Below are 27,438 nucleotides of genomic sequence, written 5' to 3'. Positions count from 1 at the left end.
AATTATTAAGTAATACCCGTCTGTTTACTGGAATTTACACAAAGTATTAAGTAATGCCCGTCTGTTTACTGGAATTTACACAAAGTATTAAGTAATGCCCGTCTGTTTACTGGAATTTACACAAAGTATTAAGTAATTCCTGTCTGTTTACTGGAATTTACACAAAGTATTAAGTAATGCCCATCTGTTTACTGGAATTTACACAAAGTATTAAGTAATGCTCATCTGTTTACTGGAATTTACACAAAGTATTAAGTAATGTCTGTCTGTTTACTGGAATTTACACAAAGTATTAAGTAATGCCTGTCTGTTTACTGGAATTTACACAAAGTATTAAGTAATGCCCATCTGTTTACTGGAATTTACACAAAGTATTAAGTAATGCCCATCTGTTTACTGGAATTTACACAAAGTATTAAGTAATGCCCGTCTGTTTACTGGAATTTACACAAAGTATTAAGTAATGACCATCTGTTTACTGGAATTTACACAAAGTATTAAGTAATGCCCGTCTGTTTACTGGAATTTACACAAAGTATTAAGTAATGCCCGTCTGTTTACTGGAATTTATACAAAGTATTAAGTAATGCCCGTCTGTTTACTGGAATTTACACAAAGTATTAAGTAATGCCCATCTGTTTACTGGAACTTACACAAAGTATTAAGTAATGCCTGTCTGTTTACTGGAATTTACACAAAGTATTAAGTAATGCCCATCTGTTTACTGGAATTTACACAAAGTATTAAGTAATGCCCGTCTGTTTACTGGAATTTACACAAAGTATTAAGTAATGCCCATCTGTTTACTGGAACTTACACAAAGTATTAAGTAATGCCCATCTGTTTACTGGAATTTACACAAAGTATTAAGTAATGACCATCTGTTTACTGGAATTTACACAAAGTGTTAAGTAATGCCCATCTGTTTACTGGAACTTACACAAAGTATTAAGTAATGCCTGTCTGTTTACTGGAATTTACACAAAGTATTAAGTAATGCCCATCTGTTTACTGGAATTTACACAAAGTATTAAGTAATGCCCGTCTGTTTACTGGAACTTACACAAAGTATTAAGTAATGACCATCTGTTTACTAGAATTTGCACAAAGTATACAAAGTGTATCTGTACCAGCCACCCTAATTTTGAAGCAACAGACTAGATGCGAAGTAGCTAACCAACTCCACTTTTTGAGTTAATCCTGTGAGATGTAATGGTTGGAACTGAGTGTTGTCATTATGATGCACTCATGGACTCCAAAAACATGGAGTTCTACTTTTTTATGCAATAACAGGAAGCAAACTACACAGTCTGGGACACTAGCCATGAAGCTACATTTAACCCTAGCTCATATCACTCACTAGGAAAGTATTACTAAAACGTTATTTTCTAAGTAAACCATATATCTTGTACCCTTTATCATTACCTTCTATACCATTTGATAGTATACTTCAACATTGTGACACAAATATATATCGTTAGTGAAATTCTTAAGATGGCAAAATGATGAAACAATTAAAGTTCATATTAATTGTATTTATGTGTTGTTTTTTTAACCCATTACATCTCTTAAGTAATGAATGTGTAAAAATAACAGCTCTCTCTTTCACCGTTTGTAAGTTTGTTCAATACTACAATTCATTAGCTGGGCTGGACCAATGGCACCAATATCCTTCTTGTCAACTGAATAAAAGATTTGTTTCCTCAGTGTTAGGACTAATTTAGTTGTTTACAAACCAAAACGTATGTTTAACAAATCTTACCATTTTTCAGTCTTAAAGAATAAAAAAGTTTAACATATTTACACATCAACTGGTGATACTGTAATAATTTCATTGGTAAAATGTAAATAAATTTTATTAATTATTATTTAAATCTTTTTCTCCAAACGATAATGTCTCATTGTTCCTTGTTAAGTGTATAACTACAATCTAATTTTATTACCACTGACGACAAAGATCATTCATAGTTAGAACATAAATGAAAGACTAAATCTAATTATATCTGAATTAACCTTTTAAGTTTGTGCTAAGTTGCTTTTAGGTGCATTTAAAATGAAGAACATGCATTTATATATTTTATTACACGTTTCAAGTTAACTGAATTTTTATACAGTGAATTCCAATTTAACATAACAAAGTTTATCGACAACATGGGACCTATTGGCCCATCTTGGCTGTCCCATCTTCTCAAGTAAACAAAAAATTATTAAATAAATAAACTAAACAAATAAAATATTAAATCCACCCTTCATACAGTCATCATGACTTTCTTGAAAGTCATTTAAATTTACTGCCTCTAAGAGAAAAATATTTTTATATTTATCTCTAAAGCAATCTGCCCGAATATGGCAAACACTTAAGAAAGATAATAAGGTCATGAAACTATGATAATTGCATCAAATCAAGAAAGACAAGTACCACCCACTGCAAAATAAACCTATCTGAAGGCTAACTGTATGACTTGCACTAAAACAGAACAACTTATATCATTACGGTACTTATAATTAAGCATATCAGAAAGCACCTAAAGTTCTCAAATATTGGCAAAAATAAATCACTTTAAATATACATGTAAAAACGGCTCAATTGGGCTGAGAAATTTTTTTACATAGAGTTTGCTCCTCTATGTAAAAAAAAAATCTCAATCCAAACAAGCCATTTTTACAGATATAAGATATATTTTTCTCTACAAGTGGGTTTTCTCAACATCACTGAAGATGCAGTCATGATAATACAAACAGAAGGGTAAAAATACTCTTCTGTTCAAACATTTTTATATTTTCTTACAATTGTTCTTTGGTGACATGATTCGTACAATCATTATTATTGTTTCTAGCTTATCCATATATACAGTTCTTCAAATCTAAACTATATACATTTTTGTAATGTAAACATAAAAGTTCATGTCATCAAAACACAAATAAACTTACAACTGTAGAAAAAACTTTCTTTTAATGTCAAAGTTTAGGAAAATTACACACGTTTTACCTTATGTAGTAGTCAAACTTTTGTCTGAATGGAACAGGTTTCATAAAGAGAGCATCAAAGCTGTCTAGTTCACAAGAATCTAGAATCTTCAAGCCTAGTTCTGCTTCATGAACAACCTACACAAAATAATTTTTATTTGTAACATAAAACTAAGAGAATTCAGAAACAGCTTTTAGATTATGAGACTACTTTTAACACTTATACAATAATATTTCAAGTTGTATCCTTATTGTCTACAAAGCCAATTTTCTTCTGACAGACAAACAAACCTTATATTTTATTTTTGACAACATTCAAACACTCACTTTTCATAACTTACAGAAAAACAAATATTTTGTTCCCGTGGATTTTGAATCAAAGACACCAAAAGAAACAATTCTGCTTTGTGAGTTCTGTTGACAGTATTTGATCAGTAAACTCACACAACCCTTAAGTAAAAAATATGCTTACATTTAACTATCAGTTTCTGGACCACAGAACCTTTTTAGTTGTGCGTTCTCATACATCAAATGTCAAGAAGCACAAGTTTCTATCTCTATTTCAGAATAGGCTTACTCTGATTCTGTAAGATTTATTTAATATTATTTACAATGAAAATGATGTTGTAATTTATATTTCTACACAGCTCTGATGAGTACGTTCTGCAAACAAGACACCTGTATTTTTTAAATTAATTTTGTTTGCTCATCCTATGCAATTATAAGTAGCCAAGTCTTGTTTCTCTTGTGATTTCACTTCTTTGCCTGATGTTTTATTATTAATACTGTCCATTGTGATATCACAATATGTTGTCTGAGCAACTACTAATGAAGCTTAGCTTTGAAAATAACTACAGACAAACTTCAAATATCACTGGAGAGAACAGATTATAAATTACATCAATGTTAATTGAATAGAGTAATTACATCATAGTCCTGCACAGGAATATTTAACACAACTTCCAATTAGAACAAGCTACATGTTTCGTACATAATGGGAACTTTAGAAGACTAAAGAACAGACCAGTTTCTTTAAAGAATCTTTGTGTTTCTGTATACTTTTCCATAAAATATTTAGTCTTATTTGAAAACTACAGAAATTTTCTTCTACAACAAGATGTCAGGTAAGTTTAATTTGGTCCGTGAGTCCAAGAGGCACAGCAATGTCCGAAATCCTTACTTGATAAATATTGTTATGAAATTTATCACATCCAAACAACAGACATAAATAACTTCTGTCTCCATTCAGTTTACAAACAATCCCAAATAATTCCAAGTACAATGTCTAATTTTTGTAAAGTGTAAATTTATGCTTATTTTACTAAAAGTATTTTTGTATAGAATATTTTTTTCTTGTTTTAAAATTCCATAATGTGAACAATTCCATGAAGTAACCTTGGATTGGAAAACTGTTTCTGTCTTTCAAGAACTCGTACCATCTTTTATTGGTTGGTTCTAATTTACTAGATGTCTACTTTGAGGTAATTATTTTAAAGTAAATGTCCAAATTTACAAGAAATACACAAACTTGTAGTTCATATAAATATTAAAATTTGTAGTTCATATATTAAAATTTGTAATTCATATAATATATTAAATTTTGTAGTTCATATAAATATTAAATTTTGTAGTTCATATAAATATTAAAATTTGTAGTTTGTATAAATATTACAACGAAAATTTCATGGAATATTGGTTCAGGTTGCAATATTTTTATCAGAATTCTTTTTTGCTATGAACAGAAAATCTCAACAAAGTTGAAAAAATAATTAATTACAATGAGAAGCAATTAAAGTTATCTTGATAAATTCTGTAAGAGTTTAGCAGGACAGACAGTAACCATTTCAATATTTTATTTATTTCTAATTTAGGTTTCTCTTTTCTGATAAGACTACTTAAGTTTCCAGAATAATAACAAATCCTATATTTTGTGATAGATTGTTTAGGCAGAGTTTTCATGATGAAACTTTGTAGAATGGATAACAACTGCCTGTTGTGGAGACACAAGTTTAGAGAACAACATTTCGAAAGTCTTCCACCTTTTGTCAGAGAAGACTTAGAGATAAAAGGCAGAAGACTTTTGAAATGTCATCCTCTACATTTGTGTCTCTGCAACAGACAGTTGCTGCCTGTTCTACAAATCCCATATTTGTTTCTGTTTAATTTTCATCGTGGTCTCATATTTATTGTCCTGCCCAGTGATGGTTTTATTTCCTCCTATTTAACAAAGCACCACAAAAGGTCTACATGAAGCTTTCAGCTATGAATTGTCTGAAGCCCTGGTGAAAGCGTTATTTAATAAAACACATGAAATATCTAAACAGAGAATTTAACTAAAATTTCAAAAAACCACAACTATTTACTCGTTGAAATGTTTCTTTACTCATATCTGCACACAAGTTGAGAAAACCAGAGGAGTCTAGAAACACCACTTCGTACAGGGAGTGAAATTCTTCCATACATCGTTGGCTGTCTGACACATCATTACAAAGTGTTATGCCTTGACTGCACCAATCTGCCTGAGCTACAAAACAACACATCATTATAAAGTGTTATACCATGACTACACCAAACTACTTGTGTTACAAAATAATGCATCATTACAAAGTTTTATACCATGACTACACCAAACTACCTGTGTTACAAAATAATGCATCATTACAAAGTGTTATACCATGACTACACCAAACTACCTGTGTTACAAAATAATCCATCATTACAAAGTGTTATACCATGACTACACCAAACTACCTGTGTTACAAAATAATCCATCATTACAAAGTGTTATACCATGACTACACCAAACTACCTGTGTTACAAAATAACACATCATTACAAAGTGTTATACCATGACTACACCAATCTGTTTGGGTAATACAAGCAAGATGTTAAATAATATTATTACAGTCTTAACTGTAATGTTACCTTTAAATACAGTAACTTATTGGAAAATCTGCAAACAAGTTTTATTTTTCAGAATTAAAAAAAAAAAATCCTTTTACACTTGTTTATGATAAACAGAATATTACTGTTATTGTAACTGAATTTGATATAATATTTGGTATATATATATATACATTGCTATATTTTTATGCTTCAACCCTTAATAAGAGGAGCTTGTCCAAAATTAACAGTAATTTATTACAGTCCTGTAAATGGTATCATTTATAACAATTCTCTGTTATTCGTACCCTGCTGTTGTGTTTTTCGTAGATCCCATGTTACTATGTGGAATATATGATACTGTGAGAACATTCTAAAAGTAAAGATAGACATTCCATGGGTGTGTTGAAATGGCTGTTTCAGACTTTCAAACCATTCTGCAAACAATCTCCATCATTTTACAACCGTTATTACACAGCATGAACACTGATAAATATAAATGTACCTGCCACATCTCTCTCTCTCTCTCAGACCAGTAATACCTAAACCTACAAAGTATGAAATTTTTTCTGAGTTCTCAAAATCACCTGCTTGCTGTTTGTTCAAATTAAATAAAAATAAACTCCACTCACAAAGTGACAGCAGCACAGTTCTTAAAACCTGGTAGGAACTCATTAGCGGACTGACTCTCCGAACCTTCAACAAGTATGCAACAAACATGGTCATGATGAACCTGGTGAATCCTCCATATATCTAATGAATAACATAAAATTTTCAGTATATATCTGACAAAGAATATAAAGAAATAGTACGCTTCGTGATGACAAGAAACCCACTTGAAGTGAAAATGTAATTCAGGACGGTTGATATGGGTATTGACACTTTCAGTAATAAAGCAGAGAACAACATTTTGACTTTCTCAAGTTGACTTCAGTTCAAAACATTATTCTCTGTTTCATTAGTGAAAGTGTTAATACCCATACCAGCAGTACTGATATACAAATAGTACACCAGTGACATGATCAAAACCTTGATGTTTACAAGGCATGATTCTTACCATATCAAACCCATGTACTTCTGAATCTATAAATGTGGGCTTCTGGCCACACATGTGGTTTTGACATAATGGCAACAATATTTTAGTATAAGTATACATATATATATGTGTGTGTGTCTGTGTGTATATATATATGTGTGTGCGTGTGCGTGTATATATATGTGTGTGTGTCTATATATATGTGTCAATATTCTTTTACTGTTAAAGTTTTTAACTTCGATTAGATAATTGATAATTATAAATAGATAATTGATAATTATAATTAGATAATTGATGATTATAATTAGCTGATTGATAATTATAATTAGATAATTGATAATTATAATTATATAATTGATAATTACAATTAGATAATTGATAATTACAATTAGATAATTGATAATTACAATTAGATAATTGATAATTACAATTATATAATTGATAATTATAATTAAATAATTGATAATTATAATTATATAATTGATAATTACAATTAGATAATTGATAATTACAATTAGATAATTGATAATTACAATTAGATAATTGATAATTACAATTAGATAATTAATAATTATAATTATATAATTGATATAAAACATTACTCTTGCCTCTAAACGTTATTTTCAAATTGTAGTTTTTCCACCAAATTAACGTCAAACAAAACAAAAAGTATTTTTAATGTTATAAAGTCATCCAAGCTTTTATCAGGTGCAATTTGTAGTTAAAACTAGCAAGTAAGAAAAAAATAATACTGTAAAGAAACGGGTATTAATTCTGATAAAAATTCAGAAGTTACATGTAGCTCATTTTTATCAGACTAAACTGTTACATATATAATCAGAATCTTAAATCTAAACTTACAAAATATACAGATTCAAGTCAACAACAGTGGTGATATACCTTAAAACTGAAATTATTATGTTCTTTATTTCTAAAAACCTTTGTCTTTTAACAGCCATTATAAATTGTATTTGCAAAAACAACAGAAAAACATACGTGTATACAGATATTCCAGTATAGGTTCTTTATATAAAGATTCATGTTGGGTTTAGTGCAATGCTAAAGAATGAGCATCTATGCATTATTCAATATGAAATAACACATTATAAATCATGACACTTACTAATTAGCCACCAGTGGTTTACAAAAAGCACTAGAATAATCCTTTTGCAAAATATTATTAAATGTACATGAATTATAAAAAATTAACCAAACTTTCAAAAAAAGTAAATACTTCAGACAAAAGATATATCAGTTTTTGTACTACTGGTCTATTGTTAAAAAATACAAGTATTTGCATGTTACAACAGAATTACATCCACCTTGTCCAGATTCCTTTGATGAAGCCAGACTTTCAACATCAAAATTGCATCACGCACCCCTGGGGAACTTTCCAATTTCTGGTACAAATACTCCAAATTTTCAACCATTTTTAAATCTCTTAAAACACTGGCATTGTAATGAGGTGTAGGAACATCTTCTCCTAGGTAGTGTTCAGAAAACATGTGTTTGGAAATTAGAATATTAACAAACATTGTCTTCAATAAATGATGTTCATTAAGAAACAACAGAACATGACGAGCAAAAAGAAACAAAACATAAAACAAGTATCCCAAGATTCATTTATTTAATAAAACAAGCATTCTAATCAGATATTTTACGTAACTTTTGAGAAAATAAAAAGTCTAAAACCTTGCAAAATGTGCAATTATGAACATAATTTTTGTTTTACACAGTGTATATTTAAATGTAATGGATTCTAGCTTTTAAAATAAACAGAATATTAAGTTAATCACAATACACCAGTACTTTTATAAATAGTTTCTTCAAAGAACAAAATTATAATGTAAAGAATTACCAGTTGTGGTCTAATCCACATATTTACAAATTTAGTGTTTTAACCTTTACTACCCATGTTGTATGAAGTTCTCGACACAAAATCAAATTTCAGTGTCCAATTTTTTTTAAATATCAACTTTTCCAAATTATTTAAATAACTTAAAAGTAACAATTTGTCACATCATAAAAGGCCAAAAATGTTTAATATTTCTAACTGTCACAGAAAAATTACTGTGTTTGTAGAAAGAAAGCAAACTCTACAACACTGAAATACGACTACACAAACAGAAAGGTATGAATAAACTTATCATAATTATCAAAGGTAAGATAAATATTTTTCTCATAAAAATAAACAAGACAAAATAATTACCAGAGTTCTTAATAACTTAAAAATTCAAACATTACATTTTTTAATAGTTGAGTACAAACATGCTTAAAGTTAAGTACAAGTAAAATCTTTCACAATGTTTGTTTTAAAGATAAGCCACAATGAGCTATCTACAGAGTAAAAGGTGCAGGGAATTGAACCCTGTTTTTCAACATTGTAAGTCTGTAAATTTACCATTGTCCTACCACGGAACAATCCATTAAGTGAAAATCTCAATCAAAGCACAGTGCTTTTTTCTAAGTCTGTAAAGTTAATATTATCCCACCAGGTGGCCATTCATTAAATGACAATCTCAATAAAAGCCTGCTGTTTCAATGTATGTCTGTAAACTTACTACTGTCCCACAAAGGGACCTTTCATTAAGTGACAATCTCGAAAAACCCCTTTGTTTTTTTCTAACTAAACTGCTATTGAATCCCTTCTCTCCAAAAGAAAATCTCTTGCAATACTTTACTGAAATAAGTATGACACTGCGTCTCAAGGGGTAAAACTGAGTCTGAAGCAAGATTAACAAAAGTTTTAGCATTTAGTAAAACAAATACTGATGTTTTACATAGTCCTGTCAAATTAAATAATTCCATATTTTAAGTTAAGATAAAAAATATTGATTGTATTCCAAAAAGCTTTTAAATTGTAATGTAGATTTTATTTTTTAAAAAAGGTTTTTCTTTGTGTTTTTTTTTATTGATTTAAAATTTGGTCATTGTGATCACATCCTATTATATCCGAATAATGAATATAAATCAATTATCTGAAAATCCATATTCCTCTACAATAACAAAAAATATCTATTCTTTGATGGATAATTTACATAAGTGTTCATAATGAAACTAAGTAGAATGGATGGCAACTGGTAGAAACACAAATGTATAGGATGACATTTCAAAAAAACTTCTGCCTGGAAAAACAAACCTCAATAATTTAACATCAGCTTTAACCCATTCACACCGTGTTACGTAATCATTTCTATAAACTGAAGATATTTTCATAAAAGAAAACTTACTAAGAGTAGAGGACGTTCCAAAAAACCAAGAAGGCCTGATATTGTTTTTCCTTGGTAGAAACCTTAAAGGTTTGAAGTACTCTGTAGGAGCATGGGGTAGCAAACATACAGTGAATGGTTTGTCTGTAACAGAAGCATAATTTAATGAAGGTTAAATAAGGCCCAGTAATTAAAACCCAGAAAACTATTTATGAAATACCACATCAAACTTGTGTTAAAAAGTTTAACCTAAATGAAAAATAGAAAACATAATATTATTCCAAGCTATTCCAGTGAAGGAACACTACAGACAAGAATAGATTCACGTAGCAGCCACCAAAGATGTTAAACATCATACAAAGGATACCAAGATAATTTCTTTGTACAATTATTGTACGTCTCCTTATTTAACCCACCAAAATACAACAATATTTATGCTGTTGTTGTTTAACAACCAACATTTGTTTTGTCATTTCTAAGTTTTTTTCTGCTGTCACTCTGAGTGTAACTAAATTTACATTACAAGTTTGTATGGGTTCAAAAGAAAAAAAAAATTTTTTTACAACTCATAAAAGCTTTAAAACTTTTAACATATATCTTTACTCTAGAAAGCTCTGAATAGCCAAAAACATTTTCAACAATTTTTATGTATTTGTTCAAGATTGATATATAATATTATGTATTATGCCATATAATGTACTTTAATCATATACTATGTATTATGCCATATAATGTACTTTAATCATATATTATGTATTATGCCATATAATGTACTTTAATCATATATTATGTGTTATGCCATATAATGTACTTTAATCATATATTGTGTATTATGCCATATAATGTACTTTAATCATATATTATGTATTATGCCATATAATGTACTTTAATCATATATTATGTATTATGCCATATAATGTACTTTAATCATATATTATGTATTATGCCATATAATGTACTTTAACCATATATTGTGTATTATGCCATATAATGTACTTTAATCATATATTGTGTATTATGCCATATAATGTACTTTAATCATATATTATGTATTATGCCATATAATGTACTTTAATCATATATTATGTATTATGCCATATAATGTACTTTAATCATATATTATGTATTATGCCATATAATGTACTTTAATCATACACACACATACATTTTATTATTTATTGTTAAATAGCAAAAGTGTAAAAAAATATTTATTTATTCCTTACAATGGGATTAAAAATTCTAATTGATATTATTTCATTATTATATAACAAAAGAACTGTTGGACAAACCCATTGGAGTGATAAGCAGACATGGTTTTCTTGGATCACCGTGACTGTAAGTAAATGAAACCTCTTTTACTAACTCAGTCTTCTTCAATTCTGAAGCTAAAATGGTGAGGTAAAGTGCTCTTTTACGACAATATCGGTGATTTAGGAAATCCCCGTGTTGAAGTGTTTCCTGAAAAAAATCAGAACAATGAATGTTTTCACAATAGTTTCTTTGCTTAAAGACCCGAGCAATAAACATATAAAAAAAATGGAAAATAGTTTGATGTCAAAATAATGACATCGGTGACCATATGGAGATAAAGTAAAAACATCTCTGTACACCATAATACGAGTCTTCAAATACTGATCAAGCACATTAATGAATCATTTTGAAAAACCAGTTCTGCTCTTCCATGAACTCTCGTTTCTAATAGATTAAACACTTCTTCCACTAACTCTCGTTTCTAATAGATTAAACTCTTCTTCCATGAACTCTCGTTTCTAATAGATTAAACTCTTCTTCCATGAACTCTCGTTTCTAATAGATTAAACTCTTCTTCCATGAACTCTCGTTTCTAACAGATTAAACTCTTCTTCCATGAACTCTCGTTTCTAACAGATTAAAGTCTTCTTCCATGAACTCTCGTTTCTAACAGATTAAACTCTTCTTCCATGAACTCTCGTCTCTAACAGATTAAACTCTTCTTCCATGAGCTCTCGTTTCTAACAGATTAAACTCTTCTTCCATAAACTCTCGTTTCTAATAGATTAAACTCTTCTTCCATGAACTCTCGTTTCTAATAGATTAAATTCTGACGTCACATTTAGAATTAAATTCCTTTTTTTTCCATAAAGACAAAAAAATTAAAGTTTTTAATATTTACTGAATATGTGAAATCTGATTAGTTTCAATGAAATAGGCTTAAATCAAATTTCACAGAATTTACATTTACCAGTTCAGTGTTCCTTTAAACCGATTTTTTGTTACTCACCAATTAATTTGAGGGCTACGATAAGAGACTCTACATGATTTAAAATAATATATGGATGATGATAAATCTTTTTTTTTTAATTTCATGAATCTTACCTTTGGAATTTCAACAGCTATGTCAATTGTCACACTTGGTCTGCATACCAAGTCTAGTAAATAACTTCCCACTATTCTTATATTGGAAGGAGGCAAGAAACAAAACTTTCCTTTTACTTCTTGTGGTTCCCAGACCAAAGGAACTTTAACATTCTTCTTCCTCAGCCAGGACAAATCACTCAACTAGAGAACAATTATTAAACAAATACACCAAATATGAACCACCTATATTTTGCTCAAGATATATGTACAGTTTAATAATATATTAATATAAAATACAATTTAAAAAACTTGCACATTGCAAACTTTTTCTGGTATTTCATTTTTATAACTTTTAATACATTTCAACTAAACAACCCATCAAAAAATGAAACATCATGTTGAAATATCCCACATTCATTTTAAAACCATATACCATTACTGCACAATACTATTCAGATTTAAAAACACCAAAACATTGATAAAAACATCCATTAATAAACCAACATAAATTGTTCTTAAGTTCATTATTTCTTATTGTGTTTTTGAAGCACAGAACACTCACCTTGTTCATCAGAAATTAATCAAATGCTCGACAAAATGTCATTCAAAAATTAAGATTACGAAATAAGAAAGCTTCTATTTTGTTTAGCATGAATAGTTTGATCTGCTAAGTTTATATAAAAACAACACACAAAAATAAATAAACCACATATACATCAGTATTTAAAATAAAACCAAAACAAATGAAAATCTTACCTCATATTCTGGTGTCTCTTTCAGATGAGAAAGATATTCCTTAAGAGCATGGAGCCATGGTTCAAATTTTTTCTTCCACTTTGGTTTAACTTTTACTTCTTTGAGCAGTTCCTCAGTCTATAAATCATTCAGACAGAGCAGCCATCATGCATAACACACCAAGTTATCATCATAAAATACACTGTGATTAAATCTAATTTATGAATAGAAAATAGAAAATGTGAAATCGTATGAACAATTTATAAATTAATACAACTCAGTCAGTGGTTCTGTGGTCATTCTTAAAATTTAAACCCAGAATTGGTATACATAATTTTAATTGGTCATGTACAAATTACTAACATCTCCTCTATTACAAAAACATAATTATAGAAGAAGCATATATAAACTTCTTCCCTAAAAGAACACAAACTATAACACAAAAACCAATCATAAGTCATTTGAATGATTCATTTCCTTTACCACACTTCAAGAATCCTTTCCTTTTCACTTGATGTTTCTCTCAACTGACAAAATTAGCCTAAACATTTGTTCAATACCAAAAAAAAAATCAAATGCTGATTTAACATAACAATTAGCTGTCAATCACCTTCGGTGTTGTCAACCACTTTAATTGTGCACAGGGTTTCTCTTTTCTTTTTTGTCAATTCACTATCAAGTTGAAGAATCACTTGATGCATTGCTTGCACATTCAAAATTCCTTCAAGTCTAACCCTAACTCTCTGTAAAAAGGCTTGGTTATTTTGACCAATATTGTAACCACAACGAAACTACACCCATTATAACTCTGATTATACAATGAAATTTGACAGATTTTTAGTGAGCATTACATGCCTATCAATCAGTCTAAGTGACTTTCATCCTAAAAATGTGTGTGTGTTTTTCTTGTAGCAAAGCCACATTGGGTTATCTGTTGAGTCCACTGAGGGGATATCAAACCCCTGATTTTGGCATTGTAAATTTCTAGACTTACTGCTGTACCAGCAGGGGAACATCCTAAAATTTGAATATCTATCATTTATTTCATAATTTTCATATTTTGTTTGTATAATAACCCCTAAAACTCTCCAAGTTGAAACTGTTTTGATAAAACTTTATATTTTATCTACCATACCCCACAAACTGCAGAAAAAACCATCAAGCAAAGAATGAAAACTTTGTTTTTTATAATAACCACAAATTATAACATATGACTAAAATTATCAAAATAACCTCAGCTATCTAACATTTTCATCTCTGCTTACTTTTAATTTTGTTACCTTTAAACCCTATCTAAAAACATCACAAGTAATTAACATGAGGCAGCTTGGTCAAGCTGGACTTGTGAAATGTTAAATCTGCCACCCCACATATTGACCTTTTTTCTAACCTTCCTCATATAGTTACTTTTGTTAAGAAATATATAAAACACAAAGTAACAAAACTATGGTCTTACATTAAAATAGAAGCCCACTACCATAACTTGTACTCGAGTTGTTTATGTCATTTATCCATCTGATCATTAACATCCCCTTTTAAATATTTACTTATGCCAAACTCTGATAATTACTCTAATTTAACTGTCTTTCCACTTAACAAATAGAAACAAAGAAAAAGAAAGTACTAAATTATTTCCTTTTGAAATTTAAATGTATGAAGAAATTAAGTTTTGATATAATAAAGTTGTTTATTTAAATTGTAACTCTGTGAAAAGGTTGTGACATGCACACTTCGACCCTTCCACATACACAGTGTTAACAATTTTCAATTTTTAATAATTAACCATAATATTCTCTTCATAAAAACAGACACATCTCTTCTCTCTCTCAAGTAAACATAGTCTAATTGAACTTTTCAACGTTATAGAGAAGAAATCAATGAGATAAAAGTATCCGATTTCTTTGTTCAGTATTCTGGTGACCACAGAATAAGACATAAAAATGTAATTAGTGAAAAGACAGACAAGGGTACAGTCAAGACTATTTCAGATCTTCTAACAGTATGTATACAAGGTCACTCTCGGAGGACCAAATGGATCCTTGATGTCTATAAATGTTATGAGTTATATTGAACCAGTGAATATTCTATGTGACCTAAGCGTTCATGACATGTACACAAAGCTATTTTTAGTCCAATTCTTGGGAAAGATTAATCTGAATAGGTTTACACAAGAATTACATCTTCACTCAAATGTCAAAACCACATGCTTTTATATATACATTTATCACTATAAATGTAGACCAGCTTAAGTAGTTCTTACCTGCATCTTAAAAAGGTTAGAATGAAATAACATTTCTGTTTCTTTGAGGTTGTTAAGTTCACTCCTTGATGGTGGTTTAAAAAGCTCCTCTTTGCTCAGTTTACCAAATTTTTTAGGTAGTTTATTACTTTCTTTTAATCTAGAATCTTCCAGAGAGTTTGAAACTTGACCATCTTCCTCCAGCACTTCTTTAATGTTTTCATCTTCCAAACTTTCACTGTCATTTTCACAATCATCTGTTTCCTGTCACAAAATTAATCATGAAGAGCTTTAAATAATTTTCTAGGAGACCAGAAAAATGTGACTGAACTGAAAAAATTATAAAGCGACAAGACCTGATTCAGAGAAATTAAAACAAAATTACTAATTTTCAAACTGTTATGTAACTGGAGAGTTTGCATAATTACAAAATTTATTGAGATTGTCACTTAATGAATGGTCCCTTTGTGGGACAGTAGTAAGTTCACAGACAAACATTGAAACAGTAGGCTTTTATTGAGATTGTCATTTAATGAATGGCCACCTGGTGGGATAATATTAACTTTACAGACTTAGAAAAAAGCACTGTGCTTTGATTGAGATTTTCACTTAATGAATTGTTCCGTGGTAGGAAAATGGTAAATTTACAGACTTACAATGTTGAAAAACAGGATTCAATTCCCTGCACCTTTTACTCTGTAGATAGCTCATTGTGGCTCATTGTAAAGTAAGTGCTGTTTATTAATAAATGCTGTGCCTTAGTGACTTCTGGAATGGGTTGCTTGAAGAAATGGCACACTTGAAATATTTTATTTGTTAGTTTTCTTTAAAACAACTGATGTTTTTGTTACAATTGTTTTCACCCAACTTTCTTGCTTCATAATTAATTTTATATTTGCTTTAAATAATGAAAAAAAAGCTACTCTCATGGCTGAATAAAAGGCTTAAACCTGAGACTTTGTAATTTTATCATTAACAATAAGTAGTATGCGTATATTATATATGATTCTTTTGAATAAATAAGTTATGCTTATGAAAATACAATTCGAATATCCAACTATACAAAAGTCACTTTGAAGTTCACACAATATTGTAAGTTAAAAAAATACAATCCTTCTTTGGTAAAACAAATTTTCAAATTTATAAAACTACTTAAAACAAACATGAAAATAAAGTAAAAGCAAAAATAAACACATGTATTATTTTTAATTTCAGTGAACACAAATCCTTACTTTTATTTGACATGCATAAAATTTGCAAATTTCAAGACTTACTTCATTTGTCTCAGTTTCTTCAAAATTATTGCCACTGTTTACTTTCATCAGTTCATTTATCTTCCTCTTCATGATTAAACCTATGGAAAAACAAAATAAAAATCTGTGAAAAGAAACTTTGTAACATTTCCATACAAGTAACTTAAAACTTTTCATTTCATTTGAATATGTAAAATAGTACTTAGTTGTTTTTTTCTGCTTTACATTCATTTGAGAAAGGAAACTTGAAGTGTTCAGTGAGAAATAAGACAAGTGTGTCAAATAACATTCTCACTTGTCTGTTCATTAACAAAGATTCATTACCTGGTCAAGTATATAAACACAGAGAGAAGTTTTCTATAAGTCAATATCTGTTGACAGAGAAGCTAATCTGGTGTTGCCAGGAAAGTTATTTCTTATTAGAAACTGGTTCTGACATGCTAAGTAAAATGTTGCTCAGGTCAAGTCCCTGGCCTCAAGACAGTTTATTTTGAACTTTAAAAGATCACAATGGAAATTGTGGAAATTTCAGTGGAAAACTCTGAGTAACTGAGATACTTGGGCCTTTTCCTAAGGATTCTTTTCAACTGCACATTAATATTTTAATTTCAATTTTGATACACCTCGTATGTAATAACAAAGAATTCAAACAATGAAGAATATTGTAGCAAATACATTTATTTATCAACTCAGGAAGGAATTTTATAATCTTAAAAACATCTTTTTTTTACAGATGTACAATTTGTGATCAACTATAAATTAATAAAAACCCTGGAAGAAAGATGACATAAGTTTGGAGAGATTTGATTAATTATAAGACAATTAGCTTAACTTGTTAAGAAGCTAATAATGTCTGAAATTATTTGTGAAAACATGTCAAATGTTGAGAATTTAATTAATAATATTATGAAAAGTCTTGCAAGTAATCTACATGCCTCATCAACATGTTTAGTTTGAAAGTAGCAAACATTGTGTAACTCATGACTTTCTAAACAATTTTCGGAAAATGACAAAAAGTTTGGAAATAAAAGTAAGTTGAGTTGGTGATATAAACTACAATGTAATAATTAATATCCATCAATTAAAAACTTGACAGGTCTGCTTCCAGACACTTTTTATCTTATTGCAATTGGAAGTTTTTATTACAACAGTTTGTACTTCAGCTGAAAAAGATTCAGAGCAGATTACAGGCATATAATGGAATTCTTAATTACAGTGTAATGAGTTAGCAATGTTGTGGTATTATTCATGTGAATTTTTAAGCTTAAGATGTTACAACTTGTACATAGCTTTATTGGGGCACCACATGGAGTGAGATTTCTCTAAAATAGAAGGTTATAAAAAAAATGCACCAGTAGTAAATGAAAGTTGAAATGAGTGGCACTGTTATATATTCCCAACTGACTTAATTATGAGAATATTATGTTAGCTGATATTAAAATAATACCTAGTTTAAATATTGCACACCTTAGAAGTTTAGAGCTGTAGGTTTGACTTTTATTAAGAGTTTGGTGAAATAGTTCCTGGTAAGTGGTGGAATAATAAGGTTAAAAATAATAACTAATATATTTAGGGTATAAACTTTTAGATCCAAAAACTTAGGTTTGGTATTTGCCAACATTACTTATTTATACCAGTAAATGAAAATGGTTGAGTTTGATGAACAGAAGTGTACCCCTTTTGAACATTAACTATGCTGACCAAAACACCAAAAATAAGAGATTATACACACACATTTGTAGTTGTGTTCATGGAGGAAATAAAAGCAATCTGAAACATAAATTATTTGTGAACATTCTTAACTAAACTAAACATTCCGTTGTTTTTGTTTCTTTTCATATTACATACCTACAACCCAGCAGTCTTGAACTGCGAGTTACTGTTCTCTAGTGCTCTACAAGATATACAGAGGTGGGTCACAGAAAAAGAATGTGGTAAGGCTAAAATATAATTTTGTTTTTAAATTATTTATGAAATAATTATTCTAAAATGTTTTGTTGGGTCATGATTTAAAAAATGTGAGGTCACCTATACTAACCAGATAGCAACATAATTTTGTAAGAAAAACCATATATATCTATTTTAAACTGTGTTTTAAAAGAAATATCCACAAAAATGCTTTAAGATACTTTTTTTAAATTGGAATATACAACTAAAAACATTTTGTATTTTCTTTCCCTACAAAGTGTGAACTGTTTGTTTATACTTTCAAGACTTCTACTTCAATTTACACACCCAACATCAACACAGAATGTTGTCCACCTGATGTAATATTTAGGGTACTTTTAAGTATGAAAAAAATATATAGGACCTATTGCTTCCACGAAGTGATATAGGTTACCAAAACAATCGAGTAATTTATATCTTAACTGATTATTAATCGAGTAATTTGTCATATGCGTCCGTACATTATATGAGCTTTATGCAGTAATAATTAACATTCATAGACAATGGGCTTGATTTCAGTTTTGATCTGTTAAGATTTCGCGTTTCACTTTTAAACTTGATTTTTTTTCTTAAAATTATTACTTACCAGCGTTAGTAGCACTATAACTGGTGTAAGCATCTATAATTAGGTTTAAGTTTGATCTGATGCTATGAGAAAATATTAATATTCATAACTTTATTTGTTTTATAAATAAATAAATTAGGGTGTAATATTAAAATATAAATTATAAAAATCTTAGTACTTTATTATACATACCTTATTTCTACATGAACAAAAATTCACAACGCCTGCACGTGTATGTCGCTCATTGAAAGCTATCTACCGGAAGTAATGTAGGATGTAGTAGATGGCGCTTCTAAAATGGCGGTACCATTAAACCGAAGATGAGTTTACTTCTGAATTCATTTCGTTATTTTGAGTATGGATGCGTATGTTTATTTCAAAACTTCAATTAGCTTTCGTTATTATTCGTATTATACTAAGCTATTAAGAAATCTCTTTTCACGATAGAAATCGATAAGTTTAAAATGTCAGAAGTCCAAGCTAATGTGTATAATTTTAACGTTAAGCCTAGCGGTAATGCGAACAAGAGCACCGAAATTATCTCACTTGGTGAAACGTTGAATTCTCCGTTGATGTTGCACGAAAAACTACAACAGTTAAAGATGTGGCAGGAAAAGCAACAAGGAAAGCTTCGTGAAATGCAAAAGCAACAGTGGCAAAAATTGAATGAGGAACAGAAGCGTATACGTGGAATGTTAACACCTAACATTAACAGCACTCGTAGTGTCAGCGATTTTAAACTAGACTCGCAAAAAGAAGCCAATGATCTTGGAATAACCGAAGTTGTAAGTAGTGTGGCCTGTAAATCAAATGAGCATGTCAAAGATAAACCTAAATCTGTAGAAAATATAAAGAGAAAAACCTACAGAAAGTTTTCTGAACATAAGCTTGATAAAGATCCTGATAACGAAACTACGGATTTAGTTGTCCAGTTGAACAATAAAGGAAGCCAAGATTTAGTTCAAAATAATTTAATAAATAAAAATGTATCCCAATATAGTCCTGTTTCTGATTCAGTTAATAAAGTGATGAAATATTCAGAAATGTTGGAAGAAGAAGGTAAACCAAGAAATGCATTTATGACTACTGAAGAAATGCCTGTAAATCCTGGAATTGTTGGAGGGATTAAAACATTTGAAGATCTCTTAAAGCATCATTTGCATGAAGAAACAAATAACTCAAGAAGACGTGTTGAAAAGCCAAAAAAGCCTTTTTTGCAGAAAGGTGCAGGCCTAGCCAAGTATCAGCGGCATCAACAGAAGACAAGTGCCGGGGTTCTCGGATTAGTTCGGAAGAAAAAGAATGCTGAACATTTAATTAAAAAAGATTCATTTTCCAACAGTAAGCCAAGACTAATTACAAAATTGAAGCTCCATCCATTATCTTCTGAAGGGATGCATTCTTTAGTTCCTGGCATAAACAGTGAGGACAGTGAAATACTAACACCAAACTCAGAATATAATTTCGAAATTGAAGATGACCACAGATTTTGTGATTCAGAAGAAAGCATGAAAAAGCCTGAGGAACACGACTGTTCAACGCCGCTCAGGTCTGTAAAATTTAAGTATGATTCTGACTGTAATTCTGATTTTTCAGATGACTGTACAGAGAAATCCTCATTTTCTAGAAAAATAGAATATGTTGAAGTGAAACAAAAAAAAGAAATGGAAGAACTTGCAGAGTTTGAAATTCTTGAGCAGGTAACACACAACACTTCTCTAAACAGCGAATCATCAGTGTATCAAGAAATTGTGAATAAGCCACTTCAACAGTCATCACCTTCAGCCAAACAGACAGAAAAAAGGATTGGACTTAAAAGTACTAAAACGTCTTCCAGTGTACATTTTGTAGATTTTGAGGATAGTAATAATAGTCAAGAAATCTCTGATATTAATGACTTACAGAAAAGTGGTAGTCCAGGAACAGATATAACTGTCCTTTTGAGAAAACTTAAAGAAAGAAAGAAGTACCTAGAAGACAAATTTGGCATGCTGAATTCATCATATCACAACTCTTCAGAAGTGGAATCTGATGATGAGAACGTTGGTGGTGATCACACTCTAGTTGATAAGGAAACAGAACCCGTAAACAATGTCATCATCCACTTAGCACCAAATAACCACAAAGTTGATTGTTTCCAAGGGCAAGACTTTCTTAGAGAAATGGGAGAGGAGGGTACACCAGAAAGTAATATTTTACTTTCTGAACATGATGCTCTTAGTAACAATGAACAACGGGGAAAAAAATATGTTGATGAAAGTGCTGAAGCACCTGTTTCTTTCCAAGATGATAAAACTTGGAAATGTGATGATGAAGAAACCAAGATGGTGGGAGACAGCATAGAGGAACATGTTAGTGATGTTATCAGTGATGATGGTCATTCAGTGATTAATGGTGCTTGTTCAAATAATACTGAACATTCAAACAATGAGAACAAATCACAAAAGAATCCTTATGAGAAACCTAATGTTAACTCAAAACAGTTGTGTGAAAGCTGTAGAAATGAAGGCGACAGCACTGTATTTGTCAGTCGGCAACTCCTTCGAGACAAATTACAAGAATTAGAGGATGAAATTCAGGTTTTCCAAAAAGAAAATGCCAAATTAAATCTTCTAAGAAAACAACGGGAGGAACAAATACGTGTCTTAGAGAGAGAAAAAATCAAGTTTGATATCTTTAGAGAAGAAGAAAAACAGAAGATGCAAAAAGAGTCAGTGGAAGAGAAAAGAAAACTTAAACGAGAGAGGGATGCATTTGAACACTATCAGAGAGTTAAAAAAGACTTTCCAGAAAGGAAAGAGAGAGAAGAGATAAGAGAGTTAAAAACCAGAGTTAAACAATTAGAAAAAGAAGTGAAACAACAGGAGAAAAAGTGGTCTGCTGTAAAGAGCAGTTTACGAGCCCAGCTCCGTTCTGTGGAAAGGGAAAGAGATAGCTTACGTGACGAGGTCGGATGTCTAGAAAATGACAAGTTGGAATTGCTTGCCAAGCTAAAAATGTATGATAAGAAAAAGAAACAGCCAAGGTGGCTGAGTTTTGAAAAGCAACGAGAAACAAAAAAGAACGTTCTACTTGAAAGTAAACCTAAAGACAGTGTGTTTAAAAATTCAAGTGCCAAAACTAAGAGTCACCAAATTAAGGAGATGCATTTTGAAGAACTTGAAAGTTCGTCAGAAAGTTCTCCAATATCAAGTGAACCTTCTGTTGTTGATTTTGACAATGAAAACCACTGTGAGAGTGTTAAAGATATGATTCATGATGAAAGTAAAATTTGCACGGCTGTTATTTCACTTCATTCCAAAGATGACAACAGTCAAGAAAACATTGAAAATAACTTGAAGAAATTAGACACTTTGGATCTCCAGAAATCAAAAGGAAAAGTACGGTTTTGTCTAAAACCAGAGATTTGTGTCAGTGAAACAGGTAGTAGTGACGAGCCCTATGTTGAGGAGATTCCGCACCACGACAGAATTGAAAGAGTCCTTCCGAGCGGAGAGAAAGAAATAGTATTTGCATCTGGTACTGTCAAACACATCAGTGCAGATGGAAAAACAGTCACTGTGAAGTTTTATAATGGTGATAAGAAGGAAATTTTGGACGACCACTCAGTAGTTTACCATTATGCAGAATCGGGAATCAAGCAGACTTCTCATCCTGATGGTCTAGAAATAATTGAATTCCCTGGTGGACAAATTGAGAAACATTACAGTGATGGAATGAAAAACATAACTTTCCCAGATGGTGCCGTACGAATTATTTATCCAGAAGGTTCTGAAGAAAACTGGACACCAGATGGCACAATAGTTAAACTGTCTACTGATGGTATTGAGACACTACATTTTCCTAACGGACAGAAGGAAATCCATACACCTGATTATAAGAAACGGGAATACCCTGATGGCACTGTGAAAATAGTTTATGCAGATGGTCACCAGGAGACCAGGTATTCCAGCGGAAGACTTCGCATTAAAGATAAAAATGGGAAAATATTGATTGATGAAAAATTTAACAAAGACTTTATAAATATGGCAGATCCATTACAGCCTTGACTTAAAAATATGTGATGTTTTAGGTCATGCTTGTGACATTTGGAATGATAGGAAATGTTGATTCTCTAGGATGTGTATGCAAAGAAAAACTGTATATTTTGAATCTGTAAACATATTTTATACTTGAAGCTGTACATTGTATTAAGATAATTAAATTATAATCAAAATTAATATTTACTAGAAGAGAGCCACTTGTTGAGGTTTTTTGCACTACTAAAATAAAACTTAAATATTTATTTTTAGAAATAAGTTCAGTGTGGTGTTAAAGAAGTTGTATGAACTGTATAATGACTGCATGTGTTGTGTATATATATATATATTGAACTGTATAATGACTGCATGTGTTGTGTATATATATATATAAAACCCTGGACAGAACATGAACAAACAGTATTTATAAGACTTTTCATCAGTTTTACTATCTGTCTTCACATAAGAAAATGAAGCCAGTTTGTAGGATGAGTAGCTTCCAATCATATGTCAGGTTGTAGGATAAGTTTCTTCCCATCATAAGTCAGGTTATAGGATGAGTATCTTCCCATCATAAGCCATGTTGTAGAATTAATATCTTCTTATCATAAGCCATGTTGTAGGATAAATAGCTTCCCTTCATAAGTCAGGTTGAAGGATGAGTATCTTCCAATCAAAAATCAGGTTATAGGATGAGTATCTTCCCATCATAAGTCAGGTTGTAGGATTAATATCTTTTTTTCATAAGCCATGTTGTAGGATTAATATATTCTTATCATAAGCCATGTTGTAGGATAAGTAGCTTCCCTTCATAAGTCAGGTTGAAGGATGAGTATCTTCCAATCAAAAATCAGGTTATAGGATGAGTATCTTCCCATCATAAGTCAGGTTGTAGGATTAATATCTTTTTTTCATAAGCCATGTTGTAGGATTAATATATTCTTATCATAAGCCATGTTGTAGGATAAGTAGCTTCCCTTCATAAGTCAGGTTGAAGGATGAGTATCTTCCAATCATAAATCAGGTTATAGGATGAGTATCTTCCCATCATAAGTCAGGTTATAGGATTAATATCTTTTTTTCATAAGCCATGTTGTAGGATAAGTAGCTTCCCTTCATAAGTCAGGTTGAAGGATGAGTATCTTCCAATCATAAATCAGGTTATAGGATGAGTATCTTCCCATCATAAGTCAGATTGTAGGATTAATATCTTCCCTTCATAAGCCATGTTGTAGGATTAATATCTTCCCATCATAAGTCAGGTTGTAGGATAAGTAGCTTCCCATCATAAGTCAGGTTGTAGGATAAGTTTCTTCCCATCATAAGTCAGGTTGTACGATTAATATCTTGCCATCATAAGCCATGTTGTAGGATTAATATCTTCTCATCATAAGTCAGGTTGTAGGATAAGTAGCTTCCCATCATAAGCCATGTTGTAGGATTAATATCTTTTCATCATAAGTCAGGTTGTACGATTAATATCTTCCCATCATAAGCCAGTTATCCTGTAAGTCATTTGTTATCAACTGACTTCTGACTTTAATCACTAATAGAACTGGTATCGTACTCAATACAAACATAAATTGATATGACCATGTTTTTAACAATATTGTTTGTATATTTTAACTAGTTCAAATTATGAAGATATTTATATCACTGTATAGTTAGTTGGTTAACATCTGCTAAACTCCTTGATATGAATAATTATTAATCCATTGTATATATAACAATAAGATGATCTCTCCTTGATTGGAAGAGATGGTCACTACTTGTATTATGATAATTAATAACAGACAAACACAGAAATGTGATTTAGAGAAATGTGGCTTAGATAATTACAACCAAAGCACATTTGAATAGAAATACTCTTCTGTTTTAATTTGTAAATTGTGTGTAACCAAATTATTTTCATGATATAAGCATTAATATACAAGTGTATTTAGAAAGCAATTATTTTTATTACAAAGTTCAGTTTGATTTTTGTGAGTAATAAACAACTTGGAAAAAAAATTTTTGTTAAAAATATGTGACTTATGGCACTATGAAAAACAGTAAATATATTTGATAAAGTATTTGTATTTAAAATAAAATTGAGTTAAAGCAATCTGTTTACATTTTTGTGGCACTGGTAATTAACAAAGCACAAAAAACATCACAGTTTGTAGTAGTTACTACAAAGTTCTGATTAACAACATTGTCTTATGACTTATTAATTCATATAAAATATTAAAAAGGATACATGTTATTGTTTATATCATTGGGTAGGTTCTTTAAGATTACTTGGTTAAAATAATTCTGAGTTTACATAACAATGGTAAAGTTATTTATATTTCCATATAATTTACTGGTGTTGAGTGGGATTTAAAATATAGAATTTTCTATTATTAAAATAACTGAACATAAAACATTCACAACAGGTACATGAACACTGGATCTTCAGCCCAAATTATTGGTTGTACCTGGGCTCACGGATCAAATATAATTTGGTTCTTTATTGATAACTCGTAACGTTGTAGCATGTGTTAACTTCCATGCACACAATTAGCATTGTTTTCATCTCATTACTTCTCATAATGTCCACTGATAACATTCTTTAAACTTAGGTTTTTGGCTGTTGGCATGTTTCTCTAGTGTTATTTTAGTTTTTGATATCCTTGCTGACACTGTTCCTCAGGATTTGTTTTAAATGTTTGTATCACTTAGAATCCAGATCAACATTCACCTGCAACCATGCATCTTTGGAAAACTGATAGCTTTTTCCAACTTTAAAATTTTAGGACCTTCCCCTGAATAAAATAAAATAAAAATTCTTCTATACTTCGAAATTTAATGATACAAAGTAATTTAGGGTCCAGTTAAGTTACTGTATGGCTACTCTTTTATTTCCTGAAAGTACACAAACTTGAAATTAAAATTATAAGATGTGACCATTATGTTCAACCTTTGCACGTGATTTGGGCCATTTGTAATGCTCATGGTTAGAAACATTCCTGATATCTTCTCTACCGTGGCCAGAAGATAAAAGTTGGCATTTCATAGCCTCTAACACTCCATCAGCATTTTTCAAAGAACCCATTTTGCTCTGCACTGATACTTTACAAATCCAATTCTTCCGATATTCGAATCCTTCAAGTTGATACAATGCCGTTAATACAGTGTGCAGCTTTGTGATGAAACAAACAGTAATATGTAGTTTTTTTTAACCAACTTCTTAGATATTGTATACTCATTTAAAAAATTTTCCGTAAAAACCAAACTATTAAGATACACCATTTTCACTTGTATGTACACTAAATCTCATTTGATGTTTCACTTTTCGTGTTTTAAAGAGTACGCTTATTTTGAATTCAAAACTATTTATTAAAAAAGGAAAAGAAACTCCGTTTCACGTCACATTTTGAAGGGATAAGCAGAAGACAATATAGTTTTCTTTATTTAAATTTTTGAAAGAAATGTTTGATACTCATTCGTAAATTGTATATCATTTTGGCTTCCGGAGTACAAAGCGAAAAAACTTTAGGTACTGGGGAATAGAGGACAATAAAATGCATTTTTATTGTTCAGTCACATTTCTTAGGTTTTAACTTATCCCAATTGATTGTTGCAAAATTTCTTTGCGAAAGTGCTGTTGCGTGTATTTTAGTATTATATATTTTTTCCACTAATTAGTTTCACAACTTTAATTCACGTCAAGTTAATTAAAAAAAAAAAAGTCATTTAATTGTCAAAGAGACGAATGTGGGCTCCTTTTCGCAACCACGTAAATAATATTCTTGAGAAATTAATCATTATTATTTAGACAAAAAATAGCAAGGGATCTTTTTTATCACTCCATTGTAGATCAACAGTGAGTCTGGAGTCTTGTGACAATAAAAATTGGGTTTTATTTGTTCGTGATGTGTAAAGCATAGATGGCCTAGTGCGCTTGACAACAGTCAAAGTTTTTGTTACATTGTTTGGTTTTAAGAAAATTACATACTCTGGTTTAGGTTATAAAGTGAAGAAAACTTTGGAGATGTTTCATTATAAATATGAGAATAATTAACTTACATTTTATAAACAAGAGGCCGATCAAAGAGCAAAGTTGTCTTGAAAACTTAGATTGTGAAGATTAGATAGATATTTATAATGTTCGTCAAGATAAATGTGATAAAATGAAAGGTTTAGTAATATCGTAATGTTCAACATGTATATTTTTTAATGTATTTAAGTTATGTAGAAGCATTAATGTGTGAATATATAATAAAG

At 30.3% G+C, this 27,438-nt stretch overlaps 2 protein-coding genes across 5 annotated transcripts in view; one reads left to right on the top strand and one right to left on the bottom strand.

Moving 5' to 3' along the window:
* Mat89Ba (nucleolar protein 6 Mat89Ba) overlaps positions 1-19,497 on the bottom strand; it is a 31,328-nt gene extending 11,831 nt beyond the window's left edge. For all 4 annotated transcript variants that reach the window (XR_013026217.1, XR_013026219.1, XM_076494125.1 and 1 more), the window contains exons 1-11: positions 19,364-19,497; positions 16,681-16,760; positions 15,428-15,670; positions 13,189-13,305; positions 12,451-12,633; positions 11,385-11,553; positions 10,117-10,239; positions 8,209-8,369; positions 6,483-6,603; positions 5,331-5,491; positions 2,990-3,105 (exon numbers count right to left, since the gene is read on the bottom strand). Coding sequence is in view for 2 of the 4 variants with exons in the window: in XM_076494125.1 (XP_076350240.1) it covers positions 2,990-3,105; positions 5,331-5,491; positions 6,483-6,603; positions 8,209-8,369; positions 10,117-10,239; positions 11,385-11,553; positions 12,451-12,633; positions 13,189-13,305; positions 15,428-15,670; positions 16,681-16,752 (1,466 nt within the window). In the remaining 2 variants the exon portion in view is untranslated. The remainder of the gene's footprint in view (positions 1-2,989; positions 3,106-5,330; positions 5,492-6,482; positions 6,604-8,208; positions 8,370-10,116; positions 10,240-11,384; positions 11,554-12,450; positions 12,634-13,188; positions 13,306-15,427; positions 15,671-16,680; positions 16,761-19,363) is intronic.
* A 138-nt stretch (positions 19,498-19,635) lies between these two features.
* Positions 19,636-25,294, top strand: LOC143246877 (uncharacterized). The gene has a single exon (XM_076494124.1). The coding sequence runs from the start codon at positions 19,636-19,638 to the stop codon at positions 23,218-23,220; it is 3,585 nt and encodes a 1,194-aa protein (XP_076350239.1). The 3' UTR covers positions 23,221-25,294.
* The last annotated feature ends 2,144 nt before the right edge of the window (positions 25,295-27,438 follow it).

The sequence above is a fragment of the Tachypleus tridentatus genome, chromosome 3, assembly GCF_004210375.1.
Source record: "Tachypleus tridentatus isolate NWPU-2018 chromosome 3, ASM421037v1, whole genome shotgun sequence".
NCBI lineage: Eukaryota > Metazoa > Arthropoda > Merostomata > Xiphosura > Limulidae > Tachypleus > Tachypleus tridentatus.
Note: the sequence above shows the minus strand (reverse complement) of the source record. Positions and strands in the feature narration are given on the sequence as shown.